At 40.3% G+C, this 16,789-nt stretch overlaps 1 protein-coding gene across 1 annotated transcript in view; it reads left to right on the top strand.

The window, feature by feature from the left end:
* Nucleotides 1–16,789, top strand: part of LOC138981420 (uncharacterized) — a 28,245-nt gene that overhangs the window by 4,443 nt on the left and 7,013 nt on the right. The window contains exons 5-11 of the mRNA XM_070354334.1: nucleotides 1,433–1,603; nucleotides 2,308–2,487; nucleotides 6,231–6,289; nucleotides 8,641–8,714; nucleotides 13,454–13,556; nucleotides 14,942–15,113; nucleotides 16,424–16,499. Coding sequence (XP_070210435.1) covers nucleotides 1,433–1,603; nucleotides 2,308–2,487; nucleotides 6,231–6,289; nucleotides 8,641–8,714; nucleotides 13,454–13,556; nucleotides 14,942–15,113; nucleotides 16,424–16,499 — 835 coding nt within the window. The remainder of the gene's footprint in view (nucleotides 1–1,432; nucleotides 1,604–2,307; nucleotides 2,488–6,230; nucleotides 6,290–8,640; nucleotides 8,715–13,453; nucleotides 13,557–14,941; nucleotides 15,114–16,423; nucleotides 16,500–16,789) is intronic.

Here is a 16,789-nt window from a genome sequence, read left to right as displayed (position 1 = left end):
ACTTGATTGTCGTGTGTTGTCTTTAATGTTACTTTGGCCGCAGTGATATTGTTGTTTTGGTGTTGTTATTGGTGGAGGTGGTGGTGGTGATGGTGGTGGTGGTATGTGTGTGTGTGTGTGTGTCAGTGTGTGTGTGTGCGCGCGTCAGTGCGTGCACGCGCCCGTGTGCGTGCGTGCGTGCGTGTTCTGTTTTCAGTAATAAAAGTTTATCAAACCTATCAAAGCAAACGACACAGTAACTGTTCGAATGACCGTTAAAGCTGTGGTGTATTTATGACTTTCCGGGGCTAGGAGGTTGAAAAATTGGTACAAAATCATGTACAGATTTCTGTACAGCAAACACTACCCTAAACCCCACCTATACGGCATGTATGACCTTGAGAGCTTCAGTCAACGCTTGAATTTTGCAGTGGTAACATCCGGTTTGCTCTCGCAGAGCTGAGCATATTGGTCAAGAAGGATCGAGCAGAAAAAATAAACGACTTGGCAGGGATTCGAACTCAAGGCCTCGGGGCCTCGAAATGTCGGGTCCGATGTTTGAACCGCTAGGCCACTTCACCAGTGTTGTCAAAGATAAAAAATTGATAATTTTATATCATTCTACGCTTCAATTACCATTCATGCGTTGCAAAAACGTAAAAATTGACATTAATATTTGCCTTTATTTGCAAACATGTTTTACGGAATCGCAGTACATGTTTACACCGTCATGCTACACGACATTCGCGGATGCAAATAGCTGCGATATCTGTATTTAAAACATGCAAGAAAATGACAAGAACAGTAATTGAATCTCTCCAAAGCTCTGTGCAGTTGAAACCAAACATCTAAGAAATGGTTATACATGTATTCACTTCTGAACAACGGGCGGATAGAGATATAAATCATGCTGCTTCAAGAATAACATAACATGAATTCATATCAATGTTTTTCCTGCTTTTTCTCAATTGGCGCAGTAGCCTAGTGGTTAGGACATGAGACACGAAGTCTCGAGGTCGAGAGTTCGAATCTTCGCCGGGGCGTTTATTTTTTCCCCTTGATCTCTCTTGAAGATAAAATATGATCAGTCTTGAGAGAGCAAACCGGATGTTATCCCTGCAAAATTCAAGCGTTGACTGAAGCTCTCAAGGTCATACACGCCGTATAGGTGGGGTTTCGGGTAGCGTTTGCTGTACAGAATTCTGTACATGATTGTGTCCCTATTTTTCAACCTCGTAGCCCCGGAAAGTCATAAATAGACCACAGCTTTAACAGGTTATAGCTGTAGTTCAAAGTACATGTATCTACCGTAACATGCCAAACGAAGGCAATCAGGATACAAGGGAGCTAAGCATGATCGGTAACTGCCCAGGTTGCGACGCTCTGCTAGTCTCCCTTGTGTAGTAAACCCGATTTTGAACTGCCAGCAACTTTTGCTCCCTTTCTTCTGCAGTGTCAGGAGGCTGGTCATCGTGGGGAGCGTGGTCAGACTGCTCAGTGACGTGCGGTCAGGGTCTGAGCTACAGACAGAGACAGTGCAACAACCCTCCGCCCACTGGTCACCTCACCTTCTGCCTTGGTCAAGTCAGGATGACCACCTCTTGCTACGCAGCAGAGTGTGAAAGTGAGTTCATCAGCATAGATACACCTCATGCCTCTTGCTTTAAAAAAACACATACCTGCCTGCAGTTCTGCACAGACATGTGAACTCAAGGAGACGGACAGGTTTATACGAACGTGTGGACATACATGTTTGTGACGGACACTGTATTATTGAACATCAACGCTGAACTAAAAGTCATCATCACCATTATCGTCATCGTTTCGTCGTCGTATTATCCATCGTACTTGTACTCGTCTTCTCCTTACCTTAAATAATGAAAATGAAAACGACGAACCAACTACCGCACTACATGTACCACCACCATCATCATCATCATCATCATCATCATCATCATCATCATCATCATCATCATTTATCCTACCCTGATGACCATGGTACATTTTCAGTAGTTACTTCTACTTCCCGACACACACACACACGCACACACTCACACCACCACCACCACCTCAGGGACTTAACAACAACAACAACAACAACAACAACAAACACACATACAAAAATATACCCCCAAAATCTAAACTACAACAACAACAACATCAACACACTATCTACCACCACCTCCAACATCAACACACCACCACCACCACCACCAACACAACAACAGCAGTAACAACAACAACAACAACAACAACAACAAAATCAACACTACCACCACTTCCAATAACAATAACAACAACACTAACGATAAAGTCAATTCCCCACAGCGAGCAGTGCGTGGGGTCACTGGGGGCGGTGGCAGGCGTGCAGTGCGAGTTGTGGCAGCGGCTACAGACAGCGGTCACGTGTGTGTCACGTGATCCAGGACCACGGCCAGGACTGTGACGGAGATGGCGTCACGTCGGAACACTGTGCGACCGCGTTCTGCCTGCCAGCGTCATCTGCAGGTACAGTGGACACCCCCCCCCCCCCCACACACACACCTTTTTAAGACCTGTAGTCATAAATGTGGGGATCTTACAAGGGGGCTTCAACTATATACATAGTCATCGACAAGTTTATTACAAGATTGGGGTACCGGCACGGTTGGCCTAGTGGTAAGGCGTCCGCCCCGTGATCGGGAGGTCGTGGGTTCGAACCCCGGCCGGGTCATACCTAAGACTTTAAAATTGGCAATCTAGTGGCTGCTCCGCCTGGCGTCTGGCATTATGGGGTTAGTGCTAGGACTGGTTGGTCCGGTGTCAGAATAATGTGACTGGGTGAGACATGAAGCCTGTGCTGCGACTTCTGTCTTGTGTGTGGCGCACGTTATATGTCTGATATGGCCCTTCGTGGTCGGCTGGGCGTTCAGCAAACAAACAAACAAACAAAATTGGGGTAAATTTACAGAGGTTACGAACAGAAATTGTGAAAAACAAGGTCTTAAAAGGGAGGGAGTCTTAAATAAGGGGGTCTTAGAAAGGGGTTGCACTGTATAGACATAGGGGAAGGGCTCCTAATATGGACCGGCTCCTAATATGGACCACCTCTTGATCTGACAAACTAACGGCGCTAGAGCGCTAAAAACAATTTCATTCGCTGTATTCACCCTATCTGGATAACTTGCGCATGTCAAAACAGTTGCAGAAACACAAACCTTAAAACCGTTAGGCTTTTTATCTTTTTTGAGTCACTTGAGAAAATGTGACTCTATGTAATCGGTCAGTGTTAGTCTGTCCGGCCGGCCGGCCGTCCGGCCGGCCGTCCGGCCGGCCGTCCGTAGACACCACCTTAACGTTGGACTTTTCTCGGAAACTATCAAAGCGATCGGGCTCATATTTTGTTTAGTCGTGACCTCCAATGACCTCTACACTTTAACGATGGTTTCGTTGACCTTTGACCTTTTTCAAGGTCACAGGTCAGCGTCAAAGGAAAAATTAGACATTTTATATCTTTGACAAAGTTCATCGGATGTGATTGAAACTTTGTAGGATTATTCTTTACATCAAAGTATTTACATCTGTAGCCTTTTACGAACGTTATCAGAAAAACAAGGGAGATAACTAGCCTTTTCTGTTCGGCAACACACAACTTAACGTTGGGCTTTTCTCGGAAACTATAAAAGTGACCGGGCTCAAATTTTATGTGAACGTGACTCCCAGTGACCTCTACACTTTGACGTCTGCTTTGGTGACCTTTGACCTTTTTCAAGGTCACAGGTATGTCTTGAAGGAAAAAAATTGAAATATCATATCTCTGAAACTATTCATCGGATTTGATTCAAACTTTATAGGATTATTCTTTACATCAAATTATTTACATCTGTATTGTGTTGTGAATAGCAATTTCTTCCTGTCCATCTGATGCCTCATATAATATTCAGAACTGCGAAAGTGACTCGATCGAGCGTTTGCTCTTCTTGTTTCACTTTTGGCATGGTTCACTCTAACTTTGCCGCCTAAAACGGACTCGTGTCTGTCCACAGCCAAATCTTTTATCACACAAAAATGGCTATATATGACAGCTAAGACCGTATGTGTTACATTTTAGCAGTTTTGACCCCGAGTTTCTACTGCAAACAAAAAATAATAGCAAAATATCAAAGTATGTGTGAGTCCCCTAATATGGATCACCTTCAACAAATCGAAGAAAATAAAAGCTAAAGGCTATTTTCATTAATTCATTAAGAAGCTTGCTGAAAATAACCTATAACTAGCCCTCGGGCTTTCAAAAAATATATCAAATTGTCTTCTTTTTGCGGAAATTGATAATTTCACTTATTTTCACTCTGTTTTTGATATGCTTCTTTTGTTTCCTGGTGTGCTTCAAATAATGCTCTCATCAACCCGAAGCAGATAAATCTAAAGCATATTTGAATTAGTCTGACATGCACAATAAGTTGTATCATGCTATTTTGAAGTATAGGGGGCTTTTGATAGTGATTCGTGAAGGCCGCTTCACTGGTCCATATTAGGAGCCTGGGCGCCTAATATGGACCCTTTGGGATTTTTTCTGTATTTAATTTTTGCTTAATGTCTATCAAAGCTATTTCACTCTAATTAGGCCTAACGGTTCACTTAAGAGAGAAGGACTACCAAACACACAATGAAACTTCGCAAGAAAACAAGCTAGTTATTAGCATGAAACAAAAAGTGGTCCATATTAGGAGCCCTTCCCCTAGCTACAGACCAGTTAAATACCCCTGATCAGAAGTACATTGATTAAAACTGGTTAACGACAATTTAATGCAGTCGGCGAGTGATACAATCGCCAATTGGGCTTTCCCCAAAAGCCGATGTTAATACAAATAGAATTTTTTCATTTTCTTTTCTTTTTTTCCTTTTGCTTTTTTTTCTCTTGTCGAAAAGGTTGTAAGCTAAAAGAATTGAATACAATGCGTCATTTTTATATTTAGTCAAGTTTTGACTAAATATTTTAACATCGAGGGGGAATCGAAACGAGGGTCGTGGTGTATGTGCGTATGTGTGTGCGTGCGTGTGTGTGTGTGTGTGTGTAGAGCGATTCAGACTAAACTACTGGACCGATCTTTATGAAATTTGACATGAGAGTTCCTGGGTATGAAATCCCCGAACGTTTTTTTCATTTTTTTGATAAATGTCTTTGATGACGTCATATCCGGCTTTTCGTGAAAGTTGAGGCGGCACTGTCACGCCCTCATTTTTCAACCAAATTGGTTGACATTTTGGTCAAGTACTCTTCAACGAAGCCCGGGGTTCGGTATTGCATTTCAGCTTGGTGGCTTAAAAATTAATTAATGACTTTGGTCATTAAAAATCTGAAAATTGTAAAAAAAAATAAAAATTTATAAAACGATCCAAATTTACGTTTATCTTATTCTCCATCATTTGCTGATTCCAAAAACATATAAATATGTTATATTCGGATTAAAAACAAGCTCTGAAAATTAAATATATAAAAATTATTATCAAATTTTTTTTTTCGAAATCAATTTAAAAACACTTTCATCTTATTCCTTGTCCGTTCCTGATTCCAAAAATATATAGATATGATATGTTTGGATTAAAAACACGCTCAGAAAGTTAAAACAAAGAGAGGTACAGAAAAGCGTGCTATCCTTCTCAGCGCAACGAATACCCCGCTCTTCTTGTCAATTCCACGTGCACTGCCTTTGCCACGGGCGGTGGAGTGACGATGCTACGAGTATACGGTCTTGCTGCGTTGCGTTGCGTTCAGTTTCATTCTGTGAGTTCGACAGCTACTTGACTAAATATTGTATTTTCGCCTTACGCGACTTGTTTTTTATTCTGTTACTAACATTTCTATTTAAATTATATTTTTTTGAATTTCAAGGAACGTCATTAAAGCTGAAATGCAATCCCATAGCCCTGACTGAATCGAAGATGATTTGACAAAAATGTCTATCAATTCAATTGAAAGATGAGCTTGTCACAGTGCAGCCTCAACTTTTTTGGGTGAAAGCGCAATACAAAATCATTCATAGAAAAAAAAGAAAAAAGAAAAAAAGAATGGGTAATTCTAAGAAATCGTTCACTGGAAGCCGAAACTCAAAAACAATGGCACCCTTTCATTAATTCAATCTTCAACACATTACTCAAAACCTTTGTAATGAAGAAAATGAAATATAATTCAAGAAGTAAGGAATTATTGAAATCTGGCTTTGTTTTTCTGTTTCTGGCTGCTTTCCCCGCCCTCCTTCCGGTGATAACAGCCCCAAAACCTGGTGCGTCATCTGTAGAACCAGATGGCAGAGTTATCACCACTGAATCGGTAAGTAAACATATTGACTAGGCCAAAAAAAAAAATTGTCTGTTTAGGGTAACATGACCAAAAAAAGTAGGGTCGGTAGGTAGGTAGGTTTTTTTTGTGTTTTTTTTGTGTGTCTGTGTGTGTAAATTTACTTCTTATATTTGATGAATACATGTTTCAAAACTAACGTATAAATAAAACAGAGAGAAAGGGAGAGAAAGAAACGCCAAATGTCTCTTTTTAGCATTTTTACCTCTTTTTTTTTTTTTTTTTTTTTTGAAATCAAAAAAAAGTTTTTGGGTCGGCGCCAAATCGATAGGGTCGGTCGGGTTACCCTAAACAGACAATTTTTTTGGGGGGGCCCTAGGAATGAGTGTATAGTCCATGATGTGCTCCCTTGTTTTAAACGGTGTGTATTCAACAGTTCATAGATACTTCAACATAATACATGTTAAGGATCAACAACAAGCTCAAGCTTATGGTGGTGACCCTAACAGGAGAATTTATCATACGGATTACAATATCTTGCGACGAGGCTTTGACAAATATTTCTTTAACCCAAAACAAACAAAATATGCATACACATGTATGTATATATATTTATAAACTATACATATTTGACAAACAACAAAGGTATAATGGAGACAGGACATGACAATAGAATGGATAAAGAATATAAGTAGAGAGAGGATCGGAGAGAGAGAGAGAGAGAGAGAGAGAGAGAGAGAGAGAGAGAGAGACAGACAGACAGACAGACAGACAGACAGACAGACAGACAGACAGACAGACAGACAGACAATGACAATGACAAATTCTTTATTAACGAGGGTAATGGCATAAGCAAACAGGTGCTTTTTTACATCCAGCCCTCGCCCATGGGAGGGTTTAATGTAATGATAATACGTTTTAAAAATGTTGGAATATCAATTAAAGAAGTAATAAAAACAAACGACAAACAAGCAAACGATTAACAGACTAAACAAACAAACAAAAATATACATACAAACGAACATGACATATTATTGTCAAAGGTAACTATAATGAAAACTTTCAAGCAACAAAAAACGTGTGAAACTTCGAGGGAAGAAAAAATCCGTGAAACTGCGGAGTCAATGAAGCAACTACGTTGCAAGTAATAGCAATGTAGCATCGTTACAACCTACCTACCAACCAACCAAGAGAGAGAGAAAGAGAGAGAGAGAGAGTACACAAGTATACAACACAATTTCATATACCATTAACAATCATAATAACTTCCTAATTAAATTTAGACTTAAATTTTCTATAATGAATGGGGCATATTGCACTCAATTTAGCTGCTCCTTTGTCTCCGTGATTCTAGTGTGGGACTTCAGATCAGGGCTTGAAGAGCCATGTACCTCCGAGTTGGTTGGTAGGTTGGTTGATTGGTTGGTAGGTTGGTTGGTTGGTTGGTTGGTTGGTTGGTTGGTTGGTTGGTAGGTTGGTTGGTTGGTAGGTTGGTTGGTAGGTTGGTTGGTAGGTTGGTTGGTTGGTAGGTTGGCTGGTTGGTTGGTAGGTTGGTTGGTGGGTTGGTTGTTAGGTTGGTTGGTTGGTAGGTTGGTGGGTTGGTTGGTTGGTTGGTTGGTAGGTTGGTTGGTTGGTTGGTTGGTTGGTAGGTTGCTAGGTTGGTTGGTTGGTTGGTAGGTTGGTTATTATTTGTATCGTCTCTTCAGCTGATATTGCGAGTCAAGACCGATGCAATCACCTCCGAGTACACCAATAATAATCAGAAAGCAAAAGTGTTCTTCTGACCCGAAGGAATCGACAACCACCTATCTAGTGTGCAAGTATATTTCTTGTATAGATTTGCACATAAGAAACAGATGTGCACACTGAGGATTGTTGTCTCTTTTTACAAACTCTTGGTCTGTGCGCAAAGCCTCGAGTGATGACTTTCATTGTCTTACGTACTGTCTAGAGACGGATAGGATTCAAGCAACACATCAGCTTCGGTATTGATTGTCTAACCGTATGGCAGAGGTGTGAAGTTTCATTGCTGCGTTCAAAAGGTTGACTGGTCAGCTCATAAAGTATAACAGTCTGTGTTTCAGAGTGTCAGTTACTGTGATATATATACATGTAGCTCATTTTAAAATGCTTATGTTAAAGTTGATCTCAATAGTGTATTTATGTACGATTATGCTTTTTGATCGTTGTCTTTGCAATGTGATGCCAAAGGAAAAGTGTCAATGTTTATGTTCAATAAAAATGGACATTAACGTGTTCTTATCTTATCTTATTAAATTACTTATACAACAAGCTGGTTTAACTGCTTTGTTTATCTTACTCACTTTTTAAGGATTAATTTGTCACGAAGCATATAATTCAGTGAACTTATTTTTTTGTATCAGATCCGCCTGCTTTTGGCGTTGGCGCTGTCTAATTTGTTCATCGCATATTTCATGATCATCTCCGTCCATCGAAAGTAAGTGCAAGAACTATAATGATACTGATCGCTGGTAACACGAACTGATCCCCTTCCCATCCCGCCCAATCATAAACAAATGGAAGGAAGCGCTCTAAATGCATACAACTGTTACATGTGAAATGGAGTAAGTGAAAGTAAGCGGAACCAGACTCCTGGCACCTGAGAGAATAAGAAGCATTGTGATGACCAATAAGCGACTTCCCTTTGTTTACTGTCCGCCAGGTCTAAGTGCCTATGTTGGACATGAGTTGGTTTATACGATTTGTTTGTTTGTTTGTTTGCTTAACGCCCAGCCGAACACGAAGGGCCGTATCAGGGCTGTGCTGCTTTGACATATCACGTGCGCCACACACAAGACAGAAGTCGCAGCACAGGCTTCATGTCTCACCCAGTCACATTATTCTGACACCGGACCAACCAGTCCTAGCACTAACCCCATAATGCCAGACACCAGGCGGAGCAGCCACTAGATTGCCAATTTTAAAGTCTTAGGTATGACCCGGCCGGGGTTCGAACCCACGACCTCCCGATCACGGAGCGGACGCCTTACCACTACAAAAACATTGAAGCTGATTTATTAGAGCGCCCTGATGCCCCCGCGTCCCCAGTGCACTTTTAGTGGGGCTCCTATGTTGCAAAATCATTCAAATCATGCAACAAACACCAAATTAAGCAAATATGAAGAGTTTTATGTGCTTAACAAAACCTGATACAGAGCCATCGCGAAAAATAAAAAATGGGTAGTTTTTAAACAATTTTTCAAAATGGCCGCCAGTGTAAACGGTTGGGTATGTTAGGCATATTTCACTTCATGTGATTAACAGCAAATTTGGCGTAAATGGACATTTGCTTTTGCTTAACAAAACCTGATACAGAGCCACCGTGAAAAAATTAAGAAATCAGTAGTTTTTTTACAATTTTCAAAATGGCCGCCAATAAAAGGGTATTTAGGCATTTTTGATGCTACAAGACATTCTCTTGCAATAGAAACTAACACAACCACATTTTTAAACAAAACAATACATGTATTGTTGGTGCAGAGAATGATTGGACGGTGGGGGTGGCAGGGTTGAAGAATTTGTGGATTACCTAAACTGTGCAAAAATAAATATATTGCACCAATTTTCATACCAAAACGAAAACATTCATTCCTGTGCTGTTATATTCAATGTATGCTATTGAGGGCACTCAACTTGGCTAACTGGAACACTTTTAAGATAAAAGGTGGCCTTTACATGGGTTATTTGACCGCCGCCCAAATAAGGGTACCCCCAAAATAAAACTGATAAAAATGTAACTGATGTATCAACTCAAAAGTCGACTAAAATTCATAATCGCTGTATTTCGAAAACGTTGTTTGTTCTCATGTGTTTACACAACTAGCACATTCCGGCAAGTGTCTATACTCAAAAGAAACTTTGGCAGTACTTGAAACAACCATCTGTCATATATACATGCGAAGTCAAAAATATGTGGGATGTAAGTCAACAAACCTGTGGCAGTTTTTAAAATATTATTTCGTGAAGATTTGAAAGTGTACTCAAACGGTTGAACTACGCCTCGTGCGTAGACACACATTCCTGAAAGTTTCAACGCAACCCACTTGGTCATTGCTAAAATACATGGATTTTAGTTATCCCTCAAATTTGACACATAAACATCTCATCCGTGAGATCGACACATACATCAGTAGGTACAATGGCACAACACTAGAAATATGCAAGATGTTCTGGATGGATAATCAAGTTGACTTTCTCTTCGTATACAACAGTGACCCAGTTGTGCCTCAGGAATTGTCGTCGGCTTTTTAAAAGGTACCCGAAGTTTTTGTCACATCTCTTTGTCACGTCAAGGGTATCCTTATTTTGACGGCGTAAATGACGATGTTAAAAAAAAATGTGCCAGATAGCGAAGATGCGAGCCTTTAATGGCATAGACAGTTTGAATAAAATGACACAGGAATAAAAGTTTGAGTTGGGGTATGAAAATGGGTGCAATAATATTTTTGCACAGTTTAGATGCTGACAGTTTTCACAGGCATGCAAGCACATTTGCAGAGAGCTGTGCTCTGCAGTCCTTCTTAGCAGCATTTGCAGCGTTTTGTTGTACAGCTCTTCTTGCAGGCACACCTCATGAGTTCTCGGCACATGCTGGATACCTCTTGAAAGCTCGTCCAGAATGACTCCCACTTTCCAGCCTTGAACTGCCAGCCCACAGAGTTTGGAAGTCTAATAGGTAGATGGCTCTTCTCAATCTCATGTCCTGCAGCAGCACCTCACTTGTAAGGGGGTTATGGTCAATTTGGCAGCTCTTTTTACTGAAGAGGTACCGTCTAGCACTGTTTACACCCAGTACGTTGCTGGTTTTGTCCTACAAATGTACACCAAAAAGCTCTTGTGCTGCCCTGTCAGTGGTACTCAGCTTACAAAGAGGAGCAGACAACCTGAAGAAAGTTTGAGTGACGTCTTCAAATGCTTGCCATACTTCCCAAGCCTTCTGATTCCCCAATACCATTGAAGAACGACATAGTGTCACAGCCTGTAAGGCTATGCAAAATGGGCAGACAGGGTGACTTCTCTTGGCCAATGGCTTTGGCAATGTGGCGATACACTTCACGAGCAGAAAAAAACGCAACACAGCTGGAATGAGAAGCAGACTGTCTGGCCTCCTCTACATCCATGGTGCAGGAAATCAGCCTGTGGTACCCTTCACACAAAAGATGAAAAGTGACATTTTTATTTGAATGTATTTGAATAATGTTTACTATCTCAGAGAGTCGGTCAAAGCCGGGTTAGCAAGTCTTCACACAACAGACCAAAATGAAAGAAAATTATATTTCATGAATTCGTACAATTCTTCCTGTTTCAAGTTAAATAACAAACAAACACAGTTTCCAGTGACCCAACTGATTCTGGAATCTTTCTGACCGCTACATTTATTCGCTTCAAACAGTCGCTAACAGAATGTTGACCATAGTGAGGGTTCGTACGTTAAACCCATCAAATTCACAGAGGTCGCTTACAAATGATGTGCAAACATGTTCCAATTAATACAAATAAAAAAATCTTACTGTTAAGATGTATTAGGTAACAAACCTTGATACAGTAGTACTAGTGAAATCGGCTCCCTTCTGTGGCACCGGAATAAATGCAGAACGCTTGTTCCCAGGAACCGGCATGTGGTGTAACTCTTGTATATATATCCTGTAAAAATAAAATTCACACCAATGCACGGTCAACTTAAAATAAGCAAAAGGATGAGAAACAAGCAACAAACCAAAATTGTAAAACTCAAAGAGCGGTACCTCTTCATTTTTCAAAACTACTTATCTCATTTGATTAGCATACACTGTATGCTTTTGTCTGTTACCTACCGTCTTTGAAAGTTTGATCACAACACCGTAAAGACATAGGGAGTGGAGTGTTTTTATCTCCAGCTGGTCATCCTACTATCTGGCCTACCCTCACTCAGTTTTTGACTCTACCCCTCCCCACCTTATGGAAGTCCTTAACGTAGGCAGGACTAATCATTTATCATACCATGAACAATCTCTTTCTCCTCGTCTTTTATTCAAAGTTCGTTTAATCTGTTTAAAATCACCAGCGTGGCGATCATGATTTCCTTACTTGCAATCAACAGATAGATCTAGATCTATCAGCATCACAATCCAGCTTGATGAGCTATTGCAAGATTACTCTGCATTTCAGCGCTTCACCCGATGAATAACAGACCCCAGGGGAGAATTAAACAGTAAAATGATGTGACATTGGTGAATGGATGCGTATTCTTGAAAACTTACCTTCAGAAACGTTGTTTTCGCTCAAATCAAAACACGCAATGTTGCGGAGGCCGCCATCTTGAATTTTCATGCTGCGGATATATAAAATTCTAAAAACGATCAAATTAAATACCAGAACACAAAAATACCCATAAGAGTATTTATGTCATGCATGTGTTATCAGCAGACAACTTCTGGTGCATGGTAAACCATTGAATTTTACATTTGCTGAGTTGGGAATATTTACTGCTGAGCGCTTTTGGTACGAATTTCGTCTGCTGTAAATGCAGCCTTTTATTCCCTATCAAAGACACAAAAAAAACGATTTCTGAAGTGGCTCTGTATCTGAAATCCCTTAAATAATTATAAGGAACAATACCACAAAGTATGATGTTTGTTGCAAGATGTGAATGATTTATGAGTGCGTCTGCAACATACGAGCCCCACTATTTGGCCTGTTCGTGTTTACATCGCGTGCCACGCGTTGTGCTATTTTTGCTAAGCCCCGCCCCTTTTTCTGTTGCATTATGGGAGAGGCCGGATTGGCCGTGACGTGTTTAAGTCAGACTGTGTCTGGCGGTTGTAAATATATTAAAAGATTCATTCTGACCACTTTCGTTCAATTTAGAACAAAATCCATAAGCTCCAACTCTGCTTCTCTTATGTATTCACAAAAAATTTGATTACGTATAATTATATTTAATATCACTCATCAAGGCCTACGTACCAGCCCACGCGCTAATTCACAAATGCGTGAAGGTGTTGGGTATTGTTTCTCTTAATTTTGAGTGAGTTGTGCCATGTGCCCACATATTTTCGTATAATACGATGTCTACCATTATCGCTATACATGAAGTTATGGAAGCAAGTGGCTGACGAATCTGCTGATATACATAAAATGTCAATTAAACCAGCCTTCCCTCATCCATCGTTATTTGTCGTTTCATTAATTTTTCAGCCACGGTGGCCTTGTTACAACGGTGCTGCAGTCCACATTTGGCTTTGTATTACTGGTTTGCCAGACGGGTATCTTTATCTCTACATTTTACAGTGGTTTTGACGTGAGTTGCAACAGTTTATACTTGTGCGATGTACACTGCCCCCCCCCCTTTTTTTTAAGACCCCTGAATTTGATTTTGCCCTTTTTTTAAGACCTTGTATTTTCTGAGTAATTGTTCAAAGCTCTGTACATTTTAAGAAGTACTCCATTCATTGTTTTTACATTTAGTTTTGACTAATGCTTTAACATAGACGGGGAATCGAGATTGGGATATCGTGTGGTGGTGGTGGTGGTGGTGGTGTGTGTGTGTGTGTGTGTGTGTGTGTGTGTGTGTGTGTTTGTGTGCGTGCGTGCGTGCGTGCGTGCGTGCGTGTGTGTGTGTGTGCGTGTGTGTGTGTATGTGTGCGCGTGTGTGTGGATGTGTGTGTGTGGTGCTATTCAGAGAAAACTATTAGGCCGCTCTTCATGAAACTGTACATAAGCCTACACATTCTTACAAGTGATATCCCCTGACGTGTTTTTCTCTTTTTCGATAAATGTCTTTGATGATGTCATAACTGTCACACCCTCACTTTTCAACCAAATTGATTGGAATCAGTTTTGGTCAAGTAATCTTTGACTCAGTTCGGACTATGGGATTGCATTTTAGCTCGCAAGCTTTAACATTAATTAACTATTTTGCTCAATAACGTTGTCATTAAAATCGATTTGTTACTTACAGACAAAAGTATGATTGCATTGTTTTCCTTTTTTTCTCATTAATTAAAAAATATTACCCAATATTGACGGACTGTGTGATGATATCTTCTACTATGGTCTGTTGAGACAGTGATATCAAAATCGAGACCGGAGGTCGAGATTTTGATATCACTGTCGAAACAGACCAATAGCAGAAGATATCACCACACAGTCAGTCAATGTTAGATATATTGCTAATTCTCTGGACATTTTGTATTTACTGTAAAGAAATTACAAAAGTATTTGTCTCAGTTTTGGCTGTTCCATATCCCTCCCTCTGATTATTATTTCTTTTTGTTCACTCTTTTCTTGTACTTTTCAGTATTTCAAAATATCTTTTCTTTCAAAAAGTCTTTAGTCACTTGTTCAACTAAATTCTGGGATAATTACATTTTCATATATATTTGTTTGTTTTTAAATTTAGGTGTTTTTGTTTTTGAAGTGGGGAAGCAAAAAAGAGGTCGTCGATATCAAAACTGATATCGACGGAAATGTCGTCGATATCACTTTTGCACTGAGCTCAGTTTTGCCCAATTGACCAATGGAAATCCACATAACATATGAAATAGCAATATATAGATATGTCAGGTTTACTTTAAAAATGTGCTCCGACTTTAAGAAAGTAGGTCAAGTATGTACTATAATGTTCGTATGCTTCGCGGAGACGAGCGTGACCCGTCTCGTTAAGATGAAAATCCTTATCCACAGGCGGAGTGCACGGTGTCAATCTTCGTCTTCCACTGGGGGTGTGAGGTGTCTCTGTGCCTTCTCTTGACCATGTGCTTTCGACGGTTGCTGGTCCTGAAAAGCCGGGATTCAGTTTTTGTCAGCAGAGACACAAGCGTGGTTCCTCTGGCTACCAGTGTGTTCCTGGGTGTCCGTGAGTTGAATTTGATAACATATAACTGGAACTAAAACAACCAAGGCGTCTCTTCCTGGCCTTTAAAAAAGAAAAAGATAACTGGCGTCAAAGAACTTGATCTCGGTGACTGTAAGAAGACTTATAAGATCACCGCTAGGCTGTGCATGTGCTGGTATCATATATTCTTAACATCATGCATCTTTATAGGTTGCACAGATACCGTAGTTTTTAATGTACCATTTGAAAAAAAAGTCGGGGGGGAGGGGGGGGGGGGGGCATGCCCCCGAACCTCCCTAGAAAAAAGGGATTTCCTCTTTTTTCATCACAAGAGAGTCCCACCCCTGATTTCATCCTGATGGAGTAAAATCAGTCTAAACGGCATTCAACACGCAGTTTCAAGGAGCGGCCATGATACCGAATTGACACCAGTATGGGTTGATCAACGCAAGCACGATCGGACAAATTAACTCAGAGAGATATTTCACGTACATGAAATGACTGGTTAAATCTAAAGAAATGTATTCAGTAAAATGTTAGTTTCTTTTAATAATTCTACACTCCAACACAAAAATTAAACTAGAGTTGGGATCCGAGTCAGCCAAACCAGTTTTGCCGACCGTAGCCTTGAACTGTGACCTTGGACCAACTCCGAACCTAAATCGAAACTGTCTTTGATTCAATGAAAACTTTCATTGTGTGTGCTTTCTTTACTATCTTGAAACTAAAATGCATTCAAAAGCAAATCGAACAGTGGTTTGAATGTAGATTTAACACAAATTTACGGATGCACTTGTTTGCACTTCATTTCTTCAGCGACGTGGCTTTAGCATGGGGTAGTGAAAAGGAACACACCTCGCTGGCTCACCTATTTTACACACCACAGACAACTACAGTGCTATAAGTTGTGGTCCACGTTGTCATTGGTGTACGCATGGGATGTATTTCTATATATATATGAATATATAATTTTGTGCAAACAACCTAACCTTTAACAACACAAGACAAGTTAATTGGAATTTTGTTGTAAGGCAAAAAAAAACAAAAAAAAAGTCTGTTTACGGTATCCCGACCGACCCTATTTTTTCGCGCGATCCTAGACTTTTTTTTTATGACATTTGGGTAAACAAAAAAAAACAAAAAACAAAAAAAAGTCTTTTTTTTTGGGCAAAATAACTTAAAATATGTTTTTTTGGAAAAAAAATAAAAAATAAAATAAAATCCCGACCTACCGACCCTATTTGTTTAGCCTATGTTACCGTAAACAGACTATTTTTTTTGCCTATGTTACCGTAAACAGACTAGTTTTTTGTGTGCCTAATACCTTTCAGTGGTTCCGTCGATACTTCTTTCGGCTCTTCCGGCGCTGTGCAGCACGAAGAGCTATGTTGAGGTCGAACACGGGCAGTGAGTGTCTTTCTTTGTCACGATTGTTGAATGATTGTTGCTTCCCTGTACAAGTCGCGTCTCCGTTTGTCCAATGCAGTATATACCTGTGCTTGTGCCTTGGCATTTTCAGTCCATGTGTCCTGTTTTTGTTCCCCGGCCTCTGGTCTTGCGTTAACTTCATCCTATCAGGTCTTTGTGCGTGTGTTTTGAGTTTGGATCACATTGTTTTCCCAGTGTCTGTGGGGTCGGGTTAGATCCGAATGTTTTAGATACTTCACAAGTGTGAATTTTCGAAACTCTGCTTGATT

The sequence above is a fragment of the Littorina saxatilis genome, linkage group LG12 (genome assembly GCF_037325665.1).
Source record: "Littorina saxatilis isolate snail1 linkage group LG12, US_GU_Lsax_2.0, whole genome shotgun sequence".
NCBI lineage: Eukaryota > Metazoa > Mollusca > Gastropoda > Littorinimorpha > Littorinidae > Littorina > Littorina saxatilis.
This window is presented reverse-complemented; position numbering and strand designations above follow the sequence as displayed.